Source organism: Mobula hypostoma, chromosome 12 (genome assembly GCF_963921235.1).
Source record: "Mobula hypostoma chromosome 12, sMobHyp1.1, whole genome shotgun sequence".
In the NCBI taxonomy this organism is placed as follows: Eukaryota; Metazoa; Chordata; class Chondrichthyes; order Myliobatiformes; family Myliobatidae; genus Mobula; species Mobula hypostoma.
The window spans coordinates 20,712,491-20,738,823 of record NC_086108.1 but is presented as its reverse complement, the minus strand read 5'-3'; the positions used below and the strand labels follow the sequence as shown (position 1 = coordinate 20,738,823).

The 26,333-nt window shown below is 42.4% G+C and overlaps 2 protein-coding genes across 10 annotated transcripts in view; one reads left to right on the top strand and one right to left on the bottom strand.

Moving 5' to 3' along the window:
- ralgps2 (Ral GEF with PH domain and SH3 binding motif 2) overlaps positions 1–26,333 on the top strand; it is a 566,060-nt gene that overhangs the window by 346,297 nt on the left and 193,430 nt on the right. The window lies entirely within an intron of this gene.
- Positions 1–26,333, bottom strand: part of angptl1a (angiopoietin-like 1a) — a 111,864-nt gene that overhangs the window by 76,274 nt on the left and 9,257 nt on the right. The window contains exon 2 of the mRNA XM_063063728.1: positions 36–919. Coding sequence (XP_062919798.1) covers positions 36–919 — 884 coding nt within the window. The remainder of the gene's footprint in view (positions 1–35; positions 920–26,333) is intronic.

Below are 26,333 nucleotides of genomic sequence, written 5' to 3'. Positions count from 1 at the left end.
CAATTACCTACCATTTAAAAATTATATAAACCTACCATCGGGCTCTTCGGTAACTGATGATTCCAAAGAACTGGCAGTTGTAGGAGAAGGTTCATGCAAGGATGCTCTGGAGCGAAGCCCCCGTTCTCGTGTAAATGCAGGATTTTGATCTCTTTGTATTTCATTACTACCAAACAAATTGCTCTGGTATTGCCTGCTACGTGGTATGGACTGTGGTACAACTTGTACAAGGGGTGGTGGCTCATATTCTCTTGGAGTAAGGCTACGAATGCATTCCTGCTCCAATTTAGTTATGACTACAGACTGATTATTAACAAGAGTAGACAGTACTGCATACTTCTGTTCCAGTTGTCTATACTTCGTGGCCATTTGCAGAATTTCAGCTGTGGAATTAAGAACTTTGTTCTCTAGCTGTGAAATTTCCAGTGAGTTGTCCCTTTTACGAATAATCTCATGGAGAAGCTGCATATAAAGCTGTGTTACACGTGAATTCATATTCCGACTCTCCTTTCGTAGCAATTTTACCTCATTTACAACGCCGCCATCCACCTCCACTAAGAGTTCAAGGTTTTCAATTTGCCGTTTCTGTTTGGACATAATGTCCTTTAAGTCCTCCACATCCATCCTAGTTATTCCATTATAATTCCTTTCTGGCCCCTTTGAACTGACACAGATTGGACCAGTTATCCTTTGATCTGGGACCAAGAACGTGTAGGAACATTTGTTGCTGCTATTAGGTGAACGTCTGTAGCGGTTATGAACAACAGAATGTACTGCAATGTTGGTTCTGGCTTGATGTTGTTCCCTCTTGCCTCCTGTAGTCATGAAACTAATTAACAACAGACACAAAGTCCAGCTGAATGAATTCATGTTGATTCGGAGAACGCTGAAAGGAACTGTTTTGTCTCCAGAGATAATTCTGTAAAAGAAGATTTTTTATTAGTTCTTTAGTGTGTGTTGCCAAGCAAATATAAAATATTCTAGAAAGTTAATTATATTCTGTATATTCCAGTTTAACCACTTAATTGTCAAGTGACAATATCTTTCAAATTGACTTGCAAATATTTTTCAAAATATACATAAAACTCATAAATTCAAGCAGCATTACTACTTACTAATTGATAAAATAATATTTTCGTTAAGTGTTGCACTTAAGTAGAAACTAAGCACACATCCTGCTGAACTTACAACTTTTTACCCTGATCTCTACCTGACCCTGAACTGAAATAAACTACTGCATGTCAAAGGCATTCAAACTACTGCTGTTTACCATTAATCATGCTAAATGGTAGAATTGTTTCAATTGAAAGCTTTTAATTTAAACATTCTTTACTGTCAAAATTTGCACAACATGAGCTCCTGTCAGGTGGGAATACGTTTTCAAAGTATTAAAGCTCTGCAAGCTTGAACATAGTCTGCATTCCATTTTGTGCAACAGCCTTTTTTTCCCCGCACACCTTTTGCACGTAACTATTACGTTTGGACTTTTGGATGGTTTGGAGTTTGTAAAATGTGTGCAAGATAGTTTTTTGAAGCAATACATAGAAGTACCAACTAGAGAAGGGGCAGTGTTGGATCTCCTGTTAGGGAATGAGATAGGTCAGGTGACGGAGGTATGTGTTGGGGAACACTTAGGATCCAATGATCACAATGCCATTAGTTTCAATATAATTATGGAGAAGGATAGGACTGGACCCGGGGTTGAGATTTTTGATTGGAGAAAGACTCACTTTGAGGAGATGCGAAAGGATTTAGAAGGAGTAGATTGGGACAATTTGTTTTATGAGAAGGATGTAATAGAGAAATGGAGGTCATTCAAAGGTGAAATTTAAAGGGTACAGAATCTTTATGTTCCTGTTAGCTTGAAAGGAAAGGTTAAAAGTTTGAGAGAGCCATGGTTTTCAAGGGATATTGGAAACTTGGTTCGGAAAGAGAGAGAAATCTACAATAAATATGGGCAACTTGGAGTAAATGAGGTGCTCGAGGAATATAAAAAATGTAAAAAGAATCTTAAGAAAGAAATTAGAAAAGCTATAAGAAGATGAGGTTGCTTTGGCAAGTAAGATGAAAATAAATCCAAAGGGTTTCTACAGTTATATTAATAGCAAAAGGATAGTGAGGGATAAAATTGGTCCCTTAGAGAATCAGAGTGGACGGCTATGTGCAGAGCCAAAAGAGATGAGGGAGATTTTAAACAATTTCTTTTCTTCGGTATTCACTAAGAAGGATATTGAACTGTGTAAGGTAAGGGAAACAAGTAGGGTAGTTATGGAAACTGTGATGGTTAAAGAAGAGGAAGTACTGGCGCTTTTAAGGAATATAAAAGTGGATAAATCTCTGGGTCCTGACAGGATATTCCCTAGGACCTTGAGGGAAGTTAGTGTAGAAATAGCAGGGGCTCTGACATAAATATTTCAAAATGTCATTAGAAACAGGGATGGTGCCGGAGGATTGGCGTACTGCTCATGTGTTTCATTGTTTAACCAAGGGTCCTAAGAGTAAACCTATCAATTATCAGCCTGTAAGTTTGATGTCAGTGGTGGCTAAATTAATGGAAAGTATTCTTAGAGATGGTATATATAATTATCTGGATAGACGGTCTGATTAGGAACAGTCAACATGGATTTGTGCGTGGAAGGTCATATTTGACAAATCTTATTGAATTTTTTTAGAAGAGGTTATAGGATCAGGTCCTGAATATTCTAAAGGGGGAGGGTGAGCAGCCAGTTGTCTTGGTACGTGTTGGTACCAATGACATAAATAGGACAAAGGAGGAGGTCCTGAAGAGAGATTTCCAGGAGTTAGGAAGGAAGCTGAGAAGCAGGACCTCCAGGGTAGTAATCTCGGGATTGCTACCTGTGCCACGTGCTAGCGAGGGCAAGAGTAGTCGGATCAGGCAGATGAATGCGTGGCTGAGAGACTGGCGTAGGGGGCAGGGCTTCAGATTCTTGGATAATTAGGATCTCTTCTGGGGGAAGTATGACCTGTTCAAAAAGGGCAGGTTACACCTGAACCCGAAGGGGACCAATATCCTGGCAGGAAAGTTTAATAGAGCTGTTAGGGAGGGTTTAAACTAATTTGGCAGGGGGATGGGAACCGGAATGATAGAGCGGAGGAAGGGGAAAACAGAAATAAATCTAAGATAGTGAGCAGTAAAGATGTCAGGAAAGACAGGCAGGTGATGGGGCAAATGTGTAGCCATTGGGATGAGTTGCAGTGCAATAAAGTTGCAGTGAAATCAAAGCAAAAAGTATCAAATACTGGTCTTAAGGTGTTGTACTTAAATGCACGCAGCATAAGAAATAAAGTGGATGATCTTGTTGTACAGCTACAGATTGGCAGGTATGATATTGTGGCCATCACTGAGACCTGGCTAAAGAATGCATGTCTCTGGGAGCTGAACGTCCAAGGATACATGGTGTATCAGAAGGATAGGAAGGTAGGCAGAGGGGGAGGCGTGGATTTATTGGTAAGAAATGATATTAAATCATTAGAAAGAGGTGATATAGGATCGGAAGCTGCAGTATCTTTATGGGTTGAGCTAAGGAATAGCAGGGGTAAAAGGACCCTGATGGCAGTTATTTATAGGCCTCCAAACAGCTGCAGGGATGTGGACTACAAATTACAACTGGAAATAGAAAAGGCTTGTCAGAAGGGCAGTGTTATGATAATTGTGGGGGATTTTAACATGTGAGTAGATTGGAAAAATCAGGTCGGCACTGGATCTCAAGAGAGAGAATTTGTAGAATGTCTGCGAGATGGCTTTTTAGAACAGCTTGTTGTTGAGCCCACTAGGGGATTGGCTGTACTGGATTGGGTATTGTGTAATGAACCGGAGGTGATTGGAGAGATTGAGGTGAAGGAACCCTTAGGAGGCAGTGATCATAACATGATTGAGTTCACTGTGAAATTAGAAAAAGAGAAGCCGAAATCTGATGTGCCGGTGTTTCAGTGGAGTAAAGGAAACTACAGTGGCATGAGAGAGGAACTGGCCAAAGTTGACTGGAAAGAGACACTGGCGGGAAAGACGGCAGAGCAGCAGTGGCTGGAGTTTATGTGAGAAATGAGGAATGTGCAAGACAGGTGTATTCCAAAAAAGAAGAAATATTCGAGTGGAAAAAGGATGCAACCGTGGTTAACAAGAGAAGTCAAAGCCAAAGTTAAAGCTAAGGAGAGGGCATACAAGGAAGCAAAAATTAGTGGGAAGACAGAGGATTGGGAAGGCTTTAAAACCTTACAAAAGGAAACCCAAGAAGGTCATTAAGAGAGAAAAGATTAACTATGAAAGGAATAGCAAATAATATCGAAGAGGATACTAAAAGCTTTTTCAATTACATAAAGAGTAAAGGACAGGTGAGAGTAGATATAGGACCGATAGAAAATGATACTGGAGAAATTGTAATGGGAGATGAGGAGATGGCAGAGGAACTGAACAAGTATTTTGCATCAGTCTTCACTGAGGAAGACAGCAGGATACCGGACACTCAAGGGTGGCAGGGAAGAGAAGTGTGCTCAGTCACAATTACGACAGAGAAAGTACTCAGGAAGCTGAATAGGCTAAAGGTCGATAAATCTCCTGGACCAGATGGAATGCACCCTCGAGTTCTGAAGGAAGTAGCTGTGGAGATTGCGGAGGCATTAGCGATGATCTTTCAAAAGTCGATAGATTCTGGCATGGTTCTGGAAGACTGGAAGATTGCAAATGTCACTCCGCTATTTAAGAAGGGGGCAAGGAAGCAAAAAGGAAATTATAGACCTGTTAGCTTGACATCGGTGGTTGGGAAGTTGTTGGAGTCGATTGTCAAGGATGAGGTTACAGAGTACCTGGAGGCATATGATAAGATAGGCAGAACTCAGCATGGATTCCTTAAAGGAAAATCCTGCCTGACAAACCTATTACAATTTTTTGAGGAAATTACCAGTAGGCTAGACAAGGGAGATGCAGTGGATGTTGTATATTTGGATTTTCAGAAGGCCTTTGACAAGGTGCCACACATGAGGCTGCTTAACAAGATAAGAGCCCATGGAATTACAGGAAAGTTACATACGTGGATAGAGCGTTGGCTGATTGGCAGAAAAAAAGAGTGGGAATAAAGGGATCCTATTCTGGTTGGCTGCCAGTTACCAGTGGTGTTCCACAGGGATCAGTGTTGGGGCCGCTTCTTTTTACATTGTACATCAACGATTTGGATTATGGAATAGATGGCTTTGTGGCTAAGTTTGCTGATGATACGAAGATAGGTGGAGGGGCCGGTAGTGCTGAGGAAACGGAGAGTCTGCAGAGAGACTTGGATAGATTGGAAGAATGGGCAGAGAAGTGGCAAATGAAGTACAATGGTGGAAAGTGTATGGTTATGCACTTTGGCAGAAGAAATAAACGGGCAGACTATTATTTAAATGGGGAGAGAACTCAAAGTTCTGAGATGCAACGGGACTTGGGAGTCCTCATACAGGATTCCCTTAAAGTTAACCTCCAGGTTGAGTCGGTAGTGAAGAAGGCGAATGCAATGTTGGCATTCATTTCTAGAGGAATAGAGTATAGGAGCAGGGATGTGATGTTGAGGCTCTATAAGGCGCTGGTGAGACCTCACTTGGAGTACTGTGGGCAGTTTTGGTCTCCTTATTTAAGAAAGGATGTGCTGACGTTGGAGAGGGTACAGAGAAGATTCACTAGAATGATTCCAGGAATGAGAGGGTTAACATATGAGGAACGTTTGTCCGCTCCTGGACTATATTCCTTGGAGTTTAGAAGAATGAGGGGAGACCTCAGAAACATTTCGAATGTTAAAAGGCATGGACAGAGTGGATGTGGCAAAGTTGTTTCCCATGATGGGGGAGTCTAGTACGAGAGGGCATGACTTCAGGATTGAAGGGCACCCTTTCAGAACAGAAATGTGAAAAAAATTTTTTAGTCAGAGGGTGGTGAATCTATGGAATTTGTTGCCACGGGCAGCAGTGGAGGCCAAGTCACTGGGTGTCTTTAAGGCAGAGATTGATAGGTATCTGAGTAGCCAGGGCATCAAAGGTTATGGTGAGAAGGCGGGGCAGTGGGACTAAATAGGATAAAATGGATTAGCTCATGACAAAATGGCAGAGCAGACTTGTTGGGCCGAATGGCCTACTTCTGCTTCTTTGTCTTATGGTCTTATGGAAAATTCACGAGGGTAAAGCAGTGGATGTTGTCTATGTGGACTTCAGTAAGGCCTTTGACAAGGTTCTACACTGAAGGTTAGTTAGGAAGGTTCAATATGGATTCAGCAGTGGCTGGATGGGAGATGCCAGAGAGTAGTGGTGGATAACTGTTTGTCAGGTTGGGGGCCGGTGACTAGGGGTTTGCCTCAGGGATCTGTACTGGGTCCAATGTTGTTTGTCATATACATTAATGATCTGGATGATGGTGTGGTAAATTGGATTAGTAAGTAGGCAGATGATACTAAGATAGGTGGCATTGTGGATAATGAAGCAGGTTTTCAAAGCTTGCAGAGAGATTTAGGCCAGTTAGAAGAGTAGGCTCGTAAACAAAATACTCTGCAGATGCTGGGGTCAAAGCAACACTCACAACATGCTGGAGGAAGTCAGCAGGTCGGGCAGCATTCGTGGATACGATCAGTCAACGTTTCGGGTCATAACCCCATTTCCTGACGAAGGGTTCCAGCCCGAAACATTGACTCATCATTTCCACGGATGCTGCGGACCTGCTGACTTCCCCAACATGTTGTGAGAAGAGTGGGCTGAAAGATGGCAGATGGAGTTTAATGCTGATAAGTGTAAGGTGCGACATTTTGGCAGGACTAATCAAAATAGGACATACATGTTAAATGGTAGGGCTTTGAGGAATGCAGTAAAACAGAGTGATCTAGGAATAATGGTGCATAGTTCCCTGAAGGTGGAATCTCATGTGTATGGGGTGCTGAAGATAGCTTTTGGTATGCTGACCTTTATAAATCAGAGCATTGAGTATAGGAGTTGGGATGTAATGTTAAAATTGTACAAGGCATTGGTGAGGCCAAATTTGGAGTATTGTGTATCGTTCTGGTCACCGAATTATAGGAAAGATGTCAACAAAATAGAGAGAGTACAGAGGAGATTTACTAGAATGTTACCTGGGTTTCAACACCTAAGTTACAGAGAAAGGTTGAACAAGTTAGGTCTTTATTCTTTGGAGCATAGAAGGTTGGGGGGGGGGGGGGCTTGATAGAGGTATTTAAAATTATGAGGGGGATAGTTAGAGTTGACATGGATAGGCTTTTTCCATTGAGAGTGGGGGAGATTCAAACAAGAGGACATGAGTTGAGAGTTAAGGGGCAAAAGTTTAAGGGTAACACGAGGGGGAACTTCTTTACTCAGAGAGTGGTAGCTGTGTGGAACAGGCTTCCAGTAGAAGTGGTAGAGGCAGGTTCGATTTTGTCATTTAAAAAAAATTGAGTAGGTATATGGACAGGAAAGGAATGGAGGGTTATGGGCTGAGTGCAGGTAGATGGGACTAGGTGAGAGTAAGCATTCAGCACGGACTAAAAGGGCCGAGATGGCCTGTTTCTGTGCTGTAATTGTGTGCCCAGATAGTCTACTGAAAGCAAGAGTGCCTCCTTATTCAGACAAGTCAATTGCAGACTAAGATTGCCCAAAACATAGTGGCTTTTTACATGTTCTATCAGGGAACTTAATCGTAGGTCATGTGAAGTTCATTCCTTTAATGATATTGTTTCTTTACTTTCAAGAACTCTTATTTTTACTGTTGTTCAGAGAAGTCTTATCATTTGATAATCAAATATGGTGAGTAATTCCTTATATAGGTGACCCCAGTGTTGCAGTAATGGGGTAACAGAAATTTATCTTTGGGAAATTCACAAATCATTACCAAAAGATCTGAGTTATTCAATAAAAAATATCACTGTCAGAAAATTTGTGAAAAATTAAAGTAAATTAGTACTTCTTGTCAACATGATATTGATAATTTTTTTGGGAATGCACCCCCACCATTAGACAGACAGTTTGTACATCGAACTGGGATTGTGTCCTTTAGGAAAGTTTACTGGTATTTATACCACACTGACAGTACATTGAATTGATGCTGTAAGGTATGAACTGAAACTGACTTTACACTGTCAGTGGCTGCGCAATATGGATTTGTGTCAAGCAGGAATATACGAAGCTACAAAACAAACTAAGGCAACTAGCTGCAGGTTTAAAATACAATGTGATGAATATATTTCATGAGATGCAAACATAAATAATTGATGAAATGTTATAATGTGGGGTTAAGTGAAACAGAAAAATTACATGAATAAGCTTTTTGTTGCCGGACAGATGTTAAAACTAGAAAGGTAAAAGTAAGTTGCAAAATTAAAAGTTGATATTTCATTACTGGAGAGCTAGATTTTCCCTAAGGTGGTAATGAGGACAATCCATTTGGTTAAAGAAGGAATAATATAGCTATTACACTACGGGGTACTTTACAGCCCCCAACAAGGTGAGCAGGAGTTGGAGGAAAGCCATGTTGCATAGAAATAAAAACAACAGGAATTCTGCAGATGCTGGAAATTCAAGCAACATACATCAAAGTTGCTGGTGAACGCAGCAGGCCAAGCAGCATCTATAGGAAGAGGCGCAGTCGACGTTTCAGGCCGAGACCCTTCGTCAGGACTAACTGAAGGAAGAGTGAGTAAGGGATTTGAAAGCTGGAGGGGGAGGGGGAGATGCAAAATGATAGGAGAAGACAGGAGGGGGAGGGATAGAGCCGAGAGCTGGACAGGTGATAGGCAAAAGGGGATACAAGAGGATCATGGGACAGGAGGCCTAGGGAGAAAGACGGGGGGGGGGTGACCCAGAGGATGGGCAAGAGGTATATTCAGAGGGACAGAGGGAGAAAAAGGAGAGTGAGAGAAAGAATGTGTGCATAAAAATGAGTAACAGCTGGGGTACGAGGGGGAGGTGGGGCATTAGCGGAAGTTAGAGAAGTCAATGTTCATGCCATCAGGTTGGAGGCTACCCAGACGGAATATAAGGTGTTGTTCCTCCAACCTGAGTGTGGCTTCATCTTTACAGTAGAGGAGGCCGTGGATAGACATGTCAGAATGGGAATGGGATGTGGAATTAAAATGTGTGGCCACTGGGAGATCCTGCTTTCTCTGGCGGACAGAGCGTAGATGTTCAGCAAAGCGGTCTCCCAGTCTGCGTCGGGTCTCACCAATATATAAAAGGCCACATCGGGAGCACCGGACGCAGTATATCACGCCAGTCGACTCACAGGTGAAGTGATGCCTCACCTGAAAGGACTGTTTGGGGCCCTGAATGGTGGTAAGGGAGGAAGTGTAAGGGCATGTGTAGCACTTGTTCCGCTTACACGGATAAGTGCCAGGAGGGAGATCAGTGGGGAGGGATGGGGGGGACGAATGGACAAGGGAGTTGTGTAGGGAGCGATCCCTGGGGAATGCAGAGAGAGGGGGGGAGGGAAAGATGTGCTTAGTGGTGGGATCCCGTTGGAGGTGGCGGAAGTTACGGAGAATAATATGTTGGACCCGGAGGCTGGTGGGGTGGTAGGTGAGGACCAGGGGAACCCTATTCCTAGTGGGGTGGTGGGAGGATGGAGTGAGAGCAGATGTACGTGAAATGGAGGAGATGCGTTTAAGAGCAGAGTTGATAGTGGAGGAAGGGAAGCCCCTTTCTTTAAAAAATGAAGACATCTCCCTCGTCCTAGAATGAAAAGCCTCATCCTGAGAGCAGATGCGGCGGAGACGGAGGAATTGCGAGAAGGGGATGGCGTTTTTGCAAGAGACAGGGTGAGAAGAGGAATAGTCCAGATAGCTGTGAGAGTCAGTAGGCTTATAGTAGATATCAGTGGATAAGCTGTCTCCAGAGACAGAGACAGAAAGATCTAGAAAGGGGAGGGAGGTGTCGGAAATAGACCAGGTAAACTTGAGGGCAGGGTGAAAGTTGGAGGCAAAGTTAATAAAGTCAACGAGTTCTGCATGCGTGCAGGAAGCAGCGCCAATGCAGTCGTCGATATAGCGAAGGAAAAGTGGGGGACAGATACCAGAATAGGCACGGAACATAGATTGTTCCACAAACCCAACAAAAAGGCAGGCATAGCTAGGACCCATACGGGTGCCCATAGCTACACCTTTAGTTTGGAGGAAATGGGAGGAGCAAAAGGAGAAATTATTAAGAGTAAGGACTAATTCCGCTAGACGGAGCACCCCTCTACCACCACTCTGCTCCGTCTAGCGGAATTAGTCCTTACTCTTAATAATTTCTCCTTTTGCTCCTCCCATTTCCTCCAAACTAAAGGTGTAGCTATGGGCACCCGTATGGGTCCTAGCTATGCCTGCCTTTTTGTTGGGTTTGTGGAACAATCTATGTTCCGTGCCTATTCTGGTATCTGTCCCCCACTTTTCCTTCGCTATATCGACGACTGCATTGGCGCTGCTTCCTGCACGCATGCAGAACTCGTTGACTTTATTAACTTTGCCTCCAACTTTCACCCTGCCCTCAAGTTTACCTGGTCTATTTCCGACACCTCCCTCCCCTTTCTAGATCTTTCTGTCTCTGTCTCTGGAGACAGCTTATCCACTGATATCTACTATAAGCCTACTGACTCTCACAGCTATCTGGACTATTCCTCTTCTCACCCTGTCTCTTGCAAAAACGCCATCCCCTTCTCGCAATTCCTCCGTCTCCGCCGCATCTGCTCTCAGGATGAGGCTTTTCATTCTAGGACGAGGGAGATGTCTTCATTTTTTAAAGAAAGGGGCTTCCCTTCCTCCACTATCAACTCTGCTCTTAAACGCATCTCCTCCACTTCACGTACATCTGCTCTCACTCCATCCTCCCACCACCCCACTAGGAATAGGGTTCCCCTGGTCCTCACCTACCACCCCACCAGCCTCCGGGTCCAACATATTATTCTCCGTAACTTCCGCCACCTCCAACGGGATCCCACCACTAAGCACATCTTTCCCTCCCCCCCTCTCTCTGCATTCTGCAGGGATCGCTCCCTACACAACTCCCTTGTCCATTCGTCCCCCCCATCCCTCCCCACTGATCTCCCTCCTGGCACTTATCCGTGTAAGCGGAACAAGTGCTACACATGCCCTTACACTTCCTCCCTTACCACCATTCAGGGCCCCAAACAGTCCTTCCAGGTGAGGCATCACTTCACCTGTGAGTCGACTGGCGTGATATACTGCGTCCGGTGCTCCCGATGTGGCCTTTTATATATTGGTGAGACCCGACGCAGACTGGGAGACCGCTTTGCTGAACATCTACGCTCTGTCCGCCAGAGAAAGCAGGATCTCCCAGTGGCCACACATTTTAATTCCACATCCCATTCCCATTCTGACATGTCTATCCACGGCCTCCTCTACTGTAAAGATGAAGCCACACTCAGGTTGGAGGAACAACACCTTATATTCCGTCTGGGTAGCCTCCAACCTGATGGCATGAACATTGACTTCTCTAACTTCCGCTAGGCCCCACCTCCCCCTCGTACCCCAGCTGTTACTCATTTTTATGCACACATTCTTTCTCTCACTCTCCTTTTTCTCCCTCTGTCCCTCTGAATATACCTCTTGCCCATCCTCTGGGTCACCCCCCCCCCGTCTTTCTCCCTAGGCCTCCTGTCCCATGATCCTCTTGTATCCCCTTTTGCCTATCACCTGTCCAGCTCTCGGCTCTATCCCTCCCTCTCCTGTCTTCTCCTATCATTTTGCATCTCCCCCTCCCCCTCCAGCTTTCAAATCCCTTACTCACTCTTCCTTCAGTTAGTCCTGACGAAGGGTCTCGGCCTGAAACGTCGACTGCGCCTCTTCCTATAGATGCTGCTTGGCCTGCTGCGTTCACCAGCAACTTTGATGTATGTTGCTTGCATAGAAATAGAACAGTAAATGTTAATTTCGGTTGATAAATCTTGAGTAGAAGTTTGTGTCGGGTTGAGGCGAACAAAGTACAGTGCAAGTATCTGGCTACACTGATGTTGACAATAGTGAAGCGCCTGCTCATGAGAATTAGGTTTATTCTCACTGACATACTTTGTGAACTTTGTGATTTATTGAAGCAATAGAGTTAAGACATTTTTAAAGATTACTGTAAGTTACAAATAAAAACAATACAGTGCAAAAGAGCAGGAGTGAGGTCATATTCGTGAGTTGATGGACTGTTCAGAAATCTGATGGAAGCTATTCCTAAAATGTTGAATGTGTATCTTCAGGCTCCTGTACTTCCTCCCTGATATTTGTAATAAGAAAAGGGTGTGTGCTGTATGGTGAGGGTCCTTAATGATTTATACTGCCTTCTTGAGGCACCACCTTTTAAAATGTCTTTGACGGTGGGGAGGGTTGTGCCGTGATGGAGCTGGCTCAGTCTACATTCCTCTATGAGCTGTTTCAATCTTGTGCATTGGAGCCTCCATACCAGGTGATGATGCAACCAATCAGAACGTGCTCCATGGTACATCTGTAGAAATTTGTTAAGAGTGTTTGGTGACATACCAAATTACTTCAAACTCCTAATGAAGACACTGTAAAATCTGCTATTTAAATTGAGTTTTTCTAAATACCTTAGGTATTCACAAACATTAATTCCTATAAATAATTTTATTTGTAAAGAATAAAACACACTTCTCCAAAAAACTTAAAACTTATTTAAATCAAATCAAAATTTTCTCCCGCTAGGTAGTTTACCCTTTAATTATAATAGGTTTACTGCAAGTGTTATGTTGGTGTACATCCAGCAGATAGCTTTATCACTTTGAGAGCTGGGAGATGGGCAGAAGTTCAGACCTTTGTTGTATACCGTAAAGCATGGAAATCTTACAACCGGTGAGCTGCTTGAAGGAAGTCAGCAATACAGCCTCCATGAGATGTAAGCAATTATGGGTATATTTGCTGGCAGGTATGTTGTGAATCCCAGCTGATAACCTTCCTTATTTGATGAGTAATGTAAACTCTATCTTGTTCTCTAAACGAGAAATATTACTCTAGAATGATGTAGGTTGAAGATCAAATTAGACAAGAGTAGTATCAGCTTTTGTGTAAATCTCATTAAATTTCACTTTGCGGCCTGGATTTTCCATAGTGGGGCCCAGAACACAAACTTGCTGCTGTCCTTCCCCCATCCCCTCCACTTACACATTTCCTTGAATTGCAATTTCTGGCTCTAGTGGATTGATCTTACAAACACTTTATTCCAGGACCAACCAGCAAATTTCTGAGCAATGGCAGAGTTTAGAACAATGTAACTGAACTGTACGATTGGGACACCTCACTTCCTCTGGCTTCAGCCAGCAAAGCCCTGACCCAGAATTGTGAATTGTGAAATCGATTATGCTCTTCCATTATCTCTGAACTACCTCACACAGTTAGAACTTGGCAGTGATGTCGTTGTGTGCATCACAAGTGTCATGGTTGAAGGAAGATTAGTCAAGAAGTGAGGCAAAGCAGCAGTGAGGTCATGGATCATATACAGATTACAGAGGAAGAGGTGTTTGCTGTCTTGAGGCAAATTAAGATGAATAACTCCAAGGCCTGACAATAAGTTCCCTTGGAACCTGTGTGAGGCTAGTGCAAAAATTGGAAGGGTCCTAGCAGAGATATTTAAAACATCCTTATCCACAGGTGAGGTACCAAAGGATTAGAGGATAGCTGATGTTGTTCCAGTGTTTAAGAAAATATGTAAGAATAAGCCAGGATATTATAGGCTGGCGAGCCTAACATCAGCAATGGGTAAATTATTGGATAGTATTCAAAGAGACCAGATGTACAAGTATTTGGATCGACACAGACTGATTAGGGAAAGTCAATACAGCTTTGTGCACGGTAAGAAAATCTAACCAATCTTACAGAGTTTTTTTTGAGGACGTTACAAGGAAAGGTAATGAAGGAAAGGCAGTGGATGTTGTCTGCATGGGCTTTAGCAAGGCCTTTGACAAGGTCCTGCATAAGAAGTTGGTCAAGAAGGTCAGTCACTTAGCATTCAAAATGAGGTAATAAATTTGGTAAAAATAAATGAGGTAAAAAAGTTTTTTTTCAGATATATAAAGAGTCATAAATTGGATTGGACATTGGCTTTGTAGGAGAGTGGTAGTAGATGGTTGTCTCTCTTACTGGAGGCTTGTAATTAGTGGTGTGCCTTGGGGATTGGTGTTGGGTCCGTTAATGTTTATCATCCATATCAATGATCTGGATGATTATGTGGTAAACTGGATCAGCAAATTTGTGTATGACACCAAAATGGGGGTGGGGGGGGGTATGACGAGGAAGGCTATCAAAGCTTGCAGCAGAATCGAGAGCAGGTGGAAAAATGAGCTGAAAAATGGACAGTAGGATCTAATACAGACAAGTGTGAGGTATTGCACTTTGGGAGGACAAACCAGGGTGGGACTTAACACAGTGAGCAATAGGATACTGAGGAGTGCGGTAGAACAGAGGGATCTGGGAATACAGATCCATAATTCCTTGAAAGTGCTATTACAGGTACATAGGATGCCAGAGTGCCTTTGGCAGATTGGTCTTCGTAAATCAAAGTATTGTGTATAGACTTTAGCATATTATGCTGAAGTTGTACAAGACGTTGGTGAGTCCTAATTTAGAGTATTGTGTGCAGTCTTGGTCACGTACCCACAGAAAAGATGTCAATAAGATTGAAAGAGTTTAACAAAATTTCGACAAATGTTGCCAAGACTTGACCTGTGTAATAGGGAAAGGTTGAATAGATTAGGACTTAATTTCATAGAGCATAGAAGAATGATGGGAGTTTTGAGAGGTATACAAAATTAGGAAGGGTAAATGCAAACAGCATGTTTCCACTGAGGTTGGGTGAGACTAGAATTAAAGGTCATGGGTTAAGGGTGAAAGGTGAAATATTTAAGGGGAACATGAGGGAGAACTTCTCCACTCAGAGGGTGGTGAGAGTGTGAAATGAGTTGTCAGTGCGAGTGCTGATGAAGGGTCTTGGCTTGAAACGTTGCTATTTACTCTTTTCGATAGATGCTGCCTGGCCTGCTGAGTTCCTCCAGCATTTTGGGTCTGTTGCTTAGATTTCCAGTATCTGTAGATTTTCTTGTGTTTATGCCAGTGCAAGTGGTAGATGCAGGTTTTATTTCAACATTTATGAGAAATTTGGACAGGTACATGGATGGGAGGGGTATGGTACTGGTGCAGGTCAATGGGACTAGGCAGATTAATAGTTTGGCACAGACTAGATGGGCTAAGGCGTCTGGTTCTGTGCTGTGGTGTTCTATAGCTCTATGAAATATGAAGGTAAGCTAGCCAATAATATAAAGGGAGATACCAGAAGTTTTTTTTTCAGATATATAAAGAGTAAATGAGAAACAAGAATGGACATTGCACTACTGGAAAATGATACTGGAGAGGTAGTAGTGGGGGACAAAAAATGGCAGATGAACTGAATTCATATTTTGCAATAGTATTCATTGTGATGTCATAGTAGTGTAGCGGTTAGTGCAATGCTATTACAGCTTGGGGTGTTCCGGAACTATTCTGTACTAAGTCTCTTCACGTCCTCCCCAACGAATCCGTGCACTGCTCTGGTTTTCTCCCATGCTGCAATGACATACCAAGTCATTGTAAATAGTCCCATGATTAGATTAGGATTTATTGGGTTTATGGGGTTTCTGAGCAGTGTGACTTGAAGGGCCGGAAGGGTTGCTCCATGCTATATCACTAAATAAATAACAAACACAAGTAGCACACTAGAAATTTGAGAATGTTAGGATGCAGAAGTGTGTGTAGACACCATCACCCAAGGAGAAGGTGTCTGAGAAGCTGAGAGGTACGAAGGTAGGTAAGTTACATGGCTCAGATGGACTACATACCAGAGTTTTGAAAAGGGTATCTGAAGAGATAGTGGAGACATTAGTAAGATCATTCAAGAATCACTAGATTCTAGAACGGTTCCAGAGGAATGGAAAATTGTAAAGGTGTCTCCACTTTTTAAAAGAAGGGAGGAAGGCAAAAGACAGGAAACTACAAGCCAGTTAGCATGACTTCAGTGTTTGACAAAATGTTAAGAGTCCATTATTAAGGATGAGGTTTTGGAGAAATCTTGCCTGATAAAGCTGTTGAAATTATTTCAGGAAATAAAGTGCAGGACAGACGAAGGAGAGTCAGTGGTTGTTACGTATTGGGATTTTCAGAAGGCATTTGACAACGTGCTGCACGTGAGGCAGCTAAACAAGATAAGAGCCTATGGTATTGCAGGAAAGATACTAGCACGGACAGAAGATTGTTGACAGGCAGGAGGCAAAGCGCGGGCATCAAGAGGGCCTTTTCTTGTTGGCTTCTAGTGACTAGTGGTATTCTGCAGGTGTCAGTATTGGGTCCACTAATTTTCACATTATATATTAATGATATGGATGACAGAATTGATGTCTTTGTGGCCAAGTTTATACATGGTACCAAGATAGGCCGAGGGGCAGTAATGATGATGAATCAGGAAGTCTGCAGAAGGCAAATACAATGTTAGCATTTGTTTCCAGCGGGCTAGAATATATAACAAATTGACCAGACCGCACATGGAGTATTGTGCAATTTTGTCCGCTTATCAAAGAAAGGATGTGCAGGCAATGGAGAGTGTTCAGAGGAGGTTTATGAGAATGATCCCTGGAATGAATGGGTTAATGTATAAGGAGTGTTTGATGGCTCTGGGGTTTAGAAGAATGAGGGGGTATCTCATTGAAACCTACTGAATATTGGACATGAAGATATTTCCAATCATGGGGAAGTCTAGGGCCCAAAGGAACAGCCTCAGGATAGAAGGACATCCCTTTACAACATAGACAAGGAGGTATTTCTATAAGTTAGAGGGGTGGTGAATCTGTGGAATTCATCGCTTTGTCGACTGTGGAGGTCAAGTCATTGAATGTATTTAAAGCAAAGGTTGATAAGCTCTTGATTTGTAGGTATGTTAAAGGTTATGTAGAGAAGAACACAAGAATGATATTGAAACGGAAAATGAATCAGCATGATCGAATGTCAAACCAGACTTGATGGATCAAATGGCCTAATTCTGCTCCTGTGTTTGTTGCCTTATTAAAGTCTAAACTGACATAAGATATGTGAGCAGTTGTAAGGAGTATTCCCAAGCATTGGAGAACCTCAGCAATCGCCTTCTTTGATTTTAGTACTCTTTTGGAGTTATCTGGTGGAGCATTACTGTTAATTTGGCAGGGTTGTTTGATATTAGTTTCAGGATTTTGTATTCATGTGGAATTCCTGAAGTTTGCAGGCTGAGAATGACTGTTTTCCACTCTATTTGTGTGTTCTGAGGTGGTTGTGGGGTCCTGTGCAGTATCAGCCGACTACCACATGTGGGCAAGATGGTATTTAACAGGGAAGGATTTACTTGAATAGAGAGAGTGCTGCATTGATTTCTTTGATGGGCCATTTGTATCATGAGGAGATATAGCAGACCAGGGCTGAATTCTCGTTTAGAAGATTGAGAGGTCATTTCATTGAAATTTACATTTTTAACCTCTCACTTTGGCAGTCTGAGGTACCCACCTGCTTCAAGCAGGCTTCAATTATACCAGTGCCTAAAAAGAATATGGTAACCTGTTCCCATGGTGCTAAGATGTCGGGAGGAGGAGAAGAGGGCGGCGTGACACAGCACGCACGGCCTCTCCGGTGATGAATATCTGCAATCTGTTAAGTAGGAGGCCATGCACAATTCTGATTTGATAGAGGCAGATGGGAGAGCACGGAGGAACATCTGGTGAAACTTCTGAAATGCCTGCTTCGCTGCCGCTGCTACTGTGTGATCCAGAATCTCCGGAGGGGAAGGCACCGAATCCTCGGCTTTGCCTGTTGCTTGGCCGGGGCCGGGGCCAAAGCACTCGGCAGAGTCGGTGCTCGGTGTTGGAGGCTCGAAGTTTTCGGACGGACTCAGAGTCAGAATGTGGTCGGGTGCTTCCAGGGTGCTGCATTAGCAAGTTTGCGGTGCTGGAAGCTCATGGCAGGGAGAGTTTCTTCCTTCTACCGTCTGCGTGAGATGTTGGGGCTATCGGGACTTTGAGACTTTTTTTTTTACCGTGCCCATGGTCTGCTCTTATCAAATTACGGTATTGCTTTGCACTGTTGTAACTATATGTTATAATTATGTGGTTTTTGTCAGTTTTAGTCTTGGTCAGTCTTGTGTTTCTGTGATATCATACTGGAAGAACATGGTATCATTTTTTTAATGCATGCATTTCTAAATGACAATAAACAAGGACTGAGTGTCCTCAATCTAATCTAATCTAACCTAACCTGCATCAATGACTATCGTTCAATAGCACTTACATCCACAGTGATCAAGTGTTTTGAGAGGTTGGTGAGGAAACATATCAACTCCTGCCTGAGAAGCAACTTGGATATGCTCCAACTTGCCTACTAAAGCAACAAGTCCACAGCAGAATGCCATCTCAGTGGCTCTTCACTCAACTTTGGAACATCTAACATCAAAGATGCATACATCAGGGTACTCTTTATTGATTACAGCTCAGCATTCAATACCATCATTCCCTCAAAGCTAATCATTAAGCTCCAAGACCTAGGCCTCAATATTTCCTTATGCAATTGGATCCTTGATCTCCTCACTTGCAGACTCCAATTGGTTTGGATTGGCAATGCCCTTGAAAAGAAACTACTACAAAAGGTGGTGGATATGGCCCAGTCCATCATGGGTAAGGCCTTCCCCACCATTGAGCACGTCTGCATGAAACATTGCAGGAAAGTAGCATCCATCAACAGAGACTCCCACCACCCAGGACATGCTTTCTTCTCACCACTGCCATCAGAAGGTAAAGGAGCCTCAGAACTCATAATACCACCAGGCTCAAGAACACTTACTACCCATCAGGCTCTTGAACTAAAGGGGTTAACTTCACTCACTTTCTCTTGCCCTTATTGAAATGTTCCCACAACTATGGACTCACTTTCTTCATCTCATGTTCTTGATATTTATAGCTTACTTATTATTATATTATTTCTTTCTTTTTGTAGTTTCAGTTTGTTGTCTTTTGTACATTCATTGAACACCCAAGTGGTCTTTCATTGATTCTGTTATAGTTATTATTCTATTATGGATTTATTGAGTATACCTAAAAGAAAATGAAAATGAATCTCAGGGCCATTCATGGTGACATGTATGTACTTTGATAATAAATTCACTTTGAGCTTTTTAAGGGGCTTGGTGAGGTTGATGTTTCCTATAGATACATGTCAGGAACAAGTAGTCACACCCTTATAATAATGAATTGGCCATTCATAACAGAATTGGGGGAAACAATTCTTCATCCAGACGGTGGTGAATCTTTGAAATTCATTAACGAAGAAGGCATTGAAGGATCAGTCACTGAGTACATTCACGGCAGGGACTGATAGATTTTTAAATAGCAGAAAATCAAGGGATACCAGAATTGTGTAGCTTCCTGGTACAAGATTAGAGATCAGCTATAATGTGATGGAGTGGGGGGATTGGGGGGGGGGGGGGGCAAATGCCTTGCTTGTGTTCTATTTCTCATATTAACTCACTGACAGACATTGATGTAATTTTTATACTGGGACAAAGATGAGGAATGTTAAATAATTTCCTGTATGTATTGTAGATTAACACCACTCCATCTGGAAATACGTTGGAGGTGAGGTGAAGTATTTTCACTGAGGGAGATTAAGGGGGTAGCATTGTTATATACTCACCTAGTTTCATGCTACACTGGATTGTGTCTGTTGACTAAGATTGTAAGTGAAGAATGGTCATAGATTTATGAGGGTAGGTATATTCAAAAAGGATTCTCTATTTTTCTAATTGGTTGATGAAATTGAAGGTGTTTGTTAGGTCAGAGAAGTTAGGTGCATCATTCAAGCAGCAATTATAGATGAAAAAACAGTAAATTTCATCGATTGAAGATCATTCATGCGATGAAGCATCTTCAACTTGAAATATTACCTGGAATTCTCTTTTCACTGAGACTGGCTGGGTTCTTGCAGCATTTTTTTTTTGCTTTTGTTTCAGATTTCAGATTGCAGTTTTATTTGTTTTGCATTAGGTGCCATCTTTGCTGTTTCCCTCTAGAATTTGTTACATGGTGACAAACACACTCAGGGTGCCTCTTGACAGGCAGAATCCACATTGCCATAAACCATTTAGAAATATAGAGTGCTAATTAAGGAAAACTCTGTCATGACTTTCTCTTTGACAGCTAGTGGGGCAATCCTTGCAATGATGACTTGAATTCCTTTCTTGAAGTTGGTCAAAAATACTACATCACACACAACATGCTGGAGCAACTCCTGCATGTTGTGTGTGTTGCTTGGATTTCCAGCATCTGAAGATTTTCCCTTGTTTTTCAAAAATACTGCCTATCTGATTTTTCAGGCATGTTCTGCTCTTCCCTGATGAAGATTATTAATTCATGCCAGATGTGCTCCTGTCATTTTTAATTAATACAGTGCCTATAAAAAGTATTCACCATGCCTCCCCCCCACCCCCCATTGCTTGGATGTTTTCATGTTTTATTGTTTAACAATATTGAATCACAGTGGATTTAATCTGGCTTTTTTTTTTGACACTGATCAACAGAAAAGACTCATGTCATAGTGAAAACAGATCTCTGCAAAGTGATATAAATTACAAATATAAAACATAAAATAATTGATTGAATAAGTATTCATCCACTTTAATATAACACACCAAATCATCACTGGTATAGTCAGTTTTAGAAGTCACTTGATTAGTTAAATGGAGATCTGTTTTTGGAGTCAAGAAGATTGTAGTAAAAACAGACCTGCATCTGGAAGGTCTAACTCCTGGTGAGTCAGTATCCTGGCAAAATCTTCACCATGAAGACAAAAGAGCACTCCAAGCAACTCAACAAAAAGATTATTGAAAAGCACAAGTCAGGAGATGAATATCAGGAAATTTCAAGTCACTGAATATCCCTTGGAGCACAGTTAAGTCAGTCATCAAGAAATAGAAAGAATATGGCACAGTGTAAATCTGCCTAGAGCAGACTGTCCTCAAAAACTGAGTGACCGTGCAAGAAGGAGACTAGTGAGGGAGGCCCACCAAGAAAGCTATGTCACCTGTGGAGGAGTTATAGGCTTCAGGGCTGAGATGGGAGACACTGTACATCAACAACTGTTGCCTGGCACTTCACCAGTTGCAGCTTTATGGGAGAGTGGCAAAGTGAACGCCACTGTTGAAAAAAAACTCACATGAAATCTCAGCTACAGTTTGCCAGAAGGCATGTAGGAGACTCTGAAGTCAGCTGGAAGAAGGTTCTATGGTCTGATGAAACCAAAATTGAGCTTTTTGGCCATCAAACTAAACGCGATGTTTAGTATAAGCCAAACACCGCACATCATCAAAAACACACCATCCCTATTGTAAAGCTTGGTGGTGGCTGCATCATGCTGTGAAGATGCTTCACTGTAGCAGGCCCTGAAAGGCTTGTGAAGGTGGAGGGAAAAATGAATGCAGCAAAATGCAGGGAAATCCTGGAGGAAAACCTGATGCAGACTGCAAGAGAGCTGGGTCTTAGGAGAAGATTTGTTTTCCAGCAAGACAATGACCCAAGTATAATGCCAAGGCTACACAGGAGCAGCTTAAAACGACAAAGTTAATGTCCTGGAATGGCCAAGTCAGAATCCACACTTCAATCCAAATGAGAATTTGTGGCTGGACTTGAAAAGGGTTGCTGTCTCACAATCCCCATGCAATCTGACAGCTTGAGCAGCTTTGTAAAGAAGAATGGGAAAAAATTGCAGTGACTGGATGTGCAAAGCAGATAGAGACCTATCCACTCAGACTAAAGGCTGTATTTACTGCCAAAGGTGCATCTACTAAATACTGACATAAAGGGGTGAGTAATAATGCAATCAATTATTTTGTGTTTAATAATTGTAATAAATTTAGACCAATTTGTTGAAATTTGTTTTCACTTTACACAAAAGAGTCTTTCCTGTTGATCAGTGTCAAAATAGCCAAATTAAATCCACTGTGATTCAATGTTGTAAAACGATAAAACATGAAAACTTCCAAGGAGTATGAATGCTTTTTTATAGGCACTCTATATGTCAAAAAAATGGTTGTAATTATACCACCATGGATGACAATGGAAACTTCATTTATGTAAAGAGTTTTATTCCCTTTGTGCAATATGCAGCTGACCCACCCAGGGAGTAGTTTATGTAGAAAATGTTTGTCTATTTGGCTTTTAAATATTTTGACAAGATTTTCAAGGCCTTTTAATTTTTTTCCACTCTTATCTTTAATAATGCATCATTTGGTATTTTAAAATCCTTATATCAGTTGGAATGGGATAAAATATTGTGAATCATGAGTGAAAACTACAATAATTTGGTTTGCAGTTTAAAAATAAACTTCCTGAGTTTGCCTTTCCAGTAAGTGTTATATAATGTTTTGACTAGTGGATGCAAAAAGATCAGGAAAAATGTTAGAAAACTTTGGTTCAGTCTGTTATCCTGTTTCAAGTCATTTCCAGTATATTTTTCTTATTTTGTATGCAGTGTGGAATGCAGCCTTAATGTTGAGAAGAGTTTCCAGGTGATGCACAAATTAGCACGTAAATATTGGGGAAAGCTGGTTTAAGGTACATTTTAACGAGACTTTGGAAAATCAGGAGTAATGTAGCAAGGCATGGACTTTAAGCCAAAAGGGAAAATGGTTTAAGTGAGTGGGTTTATCATATTTAGAAGCTCTGTCATGATTGTTAGAATGGGAAGAGTGGAGTGCATGATAGAGATGACAATTTTATGAAATAGAACCGAGAAGATGGAGAATTCACTAAGACTTGGGGAATTCTTATTTAGTAATGATGTTGATGTTTGTTATTTTAAAAGGATACAGGGGTGGGATTGGATGATATGATAATATTAAAACTGCAGGGCATCTGCAATCCCATTTGAGCCAATTGTCGACATCCTCCGAAAAGGGGAGTTCCCCCTCCCCGATAGAAAATGCTCAATCTTTATTGTTTGCTTTGAGGTTAAAGTATTTTTACTTCAGCACTGACCACAGATTCTAAACCATGTTTAAATTTGAGGCCGAAACAAAATTCCTCAACAGTTGCTGTGGTGTTTAGCATTTCATTGATTGATAACATATTTGCATAATGCCGAGCTTCAGTTTTTAACTTAAATTATTTTTATACTGAATTGAATGTAATTATCAATATACTGGAATACTGTTGTAAGTAAGTATCACGTTACTGAATAATGAAAGCTACTTGTGCCTAATTGGATTCTCATTGTTTTAGTAGGTTTTGTGGCCCAAATTATTAAAATGCCTAAGACGTAAGCTTAAGAATGGAACATTGAAGTTGCCCACTGCATCTACCATGGGTTGACAGTGTTTACTGTGTGTTCTGATATAACTGCCATCCAAGGGAGATGATCAGAGGTTTTATTGTAACCTAAATGCAAAGAAGCATAGATGGGACCTGAGATTAGATATCAAGAGTCTTTTTTAGTTCTTGGCAAATAGCTGTTCTAATTTTCAATATGTTTCTTTGTTTATATTCTCAGAAGAGCATAGTTTAAAATTAAATTCCAGCATTAATATATTTGAATACATTTTTTTTAAGATCAAGCTATTAATTATTTGGGAAAAATATACATCTAAATTAAGCTGTCTAGTTAATTATAAGCAGGAATTAACTGCTTGTGTTGCTCATTAATTCAGAGGAAGACAGCTGATTATTATAATTCACTGATATTGTTCAAGGATTCATGAATGTTCTGGTTTAAAATAGCTTACAACGTACCTTACAGGACTTTGTGCATTTAGTAAATTGAAGAACATTTATTAGATCATAATAATAGAAGAATCAGTTTGGAGGCCATATGTTGTTGAAATGAGAGGTCTTAGGTATTGCAGCAATACCAGTAACTTCTGTGGTGTTTGTTAGACCTGTTGCAAGCTTCCCAAATGTATTATAATAAAAAAGTCATTGTACCTCAAAAGTATAGCACTTGGGAGGTTCACCAAATTTCATACAACACAAGGTACATCTGAAGTGTATATATACTACTTCAGTGTAATAGATACAGCCAGGTGTATGCATTGCTATATGTCTAACATAATGGGATAAATTGCCAAGTAATTTTTTTATTACTGACATTAATTATGGAATAAATATGAACAGGGGACACTGTAATGAATATGTAAAGAACTCTTTTGCTCTCCTTTGAATATAGCTGTCAATTGTTTTGTATTCCTAGCATAGAACAGATGATAGCAATGTTATTTTCTATCAGTATAGACACACATCTTTGTGGTGGTGTATTTGCTCTTACCCACAAGAAGAGAGCTCCCAATTAAAAGCAACACACAACGTGCCAGTGAACGCAGCAGGCCAGGCATCTATAGGAAGAGGTACAGTCGATGTTTCCAGCCGAGACCCTTCGTCAGGACTAACTGAAGGAAGAGCTAGTAAGAGATTTGAAAAGGGGGAGGGGGAGGGGGAGATCCAAAATGATAGGAGAAGACAGGAGGGGGAGGGATGGAGCCAAAGGCTGGACAGGTGATTGGCAAAAGGGATATGAGAGGATCATGGGACAGGAGGCCCAGGGAGGGGGGGGAAGAAGAGGAATAAATAAATAAATAACGGATGGGGTACGAGGGGAGGGTGGGGCATTAGCGGAAGTTAGAGAAGTCAATGTTCATGCCATCAGGTTGGAGGCCACCCAGACGGAAAATAAGGTGTTATTCCTCCAACCTGAATGTGGCTTCATCTTTACAGTAGAGGAGGCCGTGGATAGACATATCAGAATGGGAATGGGATGTGGAATTAAAATGTGTGGCCACTGGGAGGCCGTAGTGTGGTCATCCTCGGTCGGATCCATGCCTGCAATTGCCGTTTTTTTTTGACTTTGTCATGTTAGGCAAATATCACAAGATCTTACATCCGCAGACCCCAGAGCCTGCTGGCCCTGATGCTAGCACGCATGAACTTCAGATTGCGGCCCCTGCCACTGATCTCGCCGGCTCCAACACCACAGGGCATATTCAAAACCCGGACTCCAGCAACGACCATGGACACCTTCACAGCGATTGCGCAACCACCAACTGCGACTCCAGCCTTGAACTCCAGGCCGGGTCTTTATGTGCTGCTATTGTGACTCCCATCTCCCCTTCCCCCACCACCACTCTGCAACCCCGTCTCCCTCAGATCCCACCGTCAGCTCCTGGACCCTCAGAGGCTCCATCTTCCTCTCACCCCAACCCTACCCTCTCCACTGACACTCTCAGCCTCCCCCCTCCCCCCTCTGATCCCAGCTCTCATCCGTGCCGGGTCTTTACCATCCCCTCCGACCTTCAACTGTCGGAGGCAGAACGCTCTGTTCTCAGTAAGGGCCTCACCTTTGTCCCCCTTTGCCCACACCTCAGCGAGTTCTGTGTTTGCCATGACATGGAACTCTTCTTACGCCGTCTCCATCCGTACTTCTTCGGCACAGACTCTTCCACCCCCACCGATGACCCCTTCTCCCATCTTCAACCCTCCTCCTCTTAATGGACACCCCACTCTGGTCTTCTGCCTGCTCTGGATCTCTTTATTGCTAACTGTCAACGGGACATCAACCGTCTCAAAGGCCTGTTTCTGTGCTGTAGTTTCTATGGTCTCGACTTTACCGCACCTTGTTCCCATTCCAACCTTACTCCTTCCAAACGCTCTGCTCTCCACTCCATCCGCACTACTCCTAACCTTACTATTAAACCCGCCGATAAGGTGGGGTGCTGTTATAGTCTGGCATACTGACCTCTACCGTGCCAAGGCACAGCAACAACTCGCGGATACCTCCTTTTATTTACCCCTCGATCGTGACCCCGCTAAGGAGCACCAGGCCATTGTCTCCCACATCATCACCAACTTTATCCGCTCAAGGGATCTCCCGTCCACTGCTACCAACCTTATAGTTCCCACACCTCACACTTCCCGTTTCTACCTCCTACCCAAAATCCACAAACCTGCCTGTCCTGCAGACCTATTGTCTCAGCTTGCTCCTGCCCCACCGAACCCGTTTCTGCATACCTCGACATGGTTTTATCCCCCCTTGTTTCAATCCCTTCCTACCTATGTTCGTGACACTTCTCACGCTCTGAAACTTTTCGATGATTTTAAGTTCCCTGGCCCCCACCGCTTTATTTTCACCACGAATGTCCAGTCCCTATATACTTCCATCCCCCATCAGGAAGGTCTCAAAGCTCTCTGCTTCTTTTTGGATTCCAGACCAAATCAGTTCCCCTCTACCACCACTCTGCTCCATCTAGCAGAATTAGTCCTTACTCTTAATAATTTCTCCTTTGGCTCCTCCCAC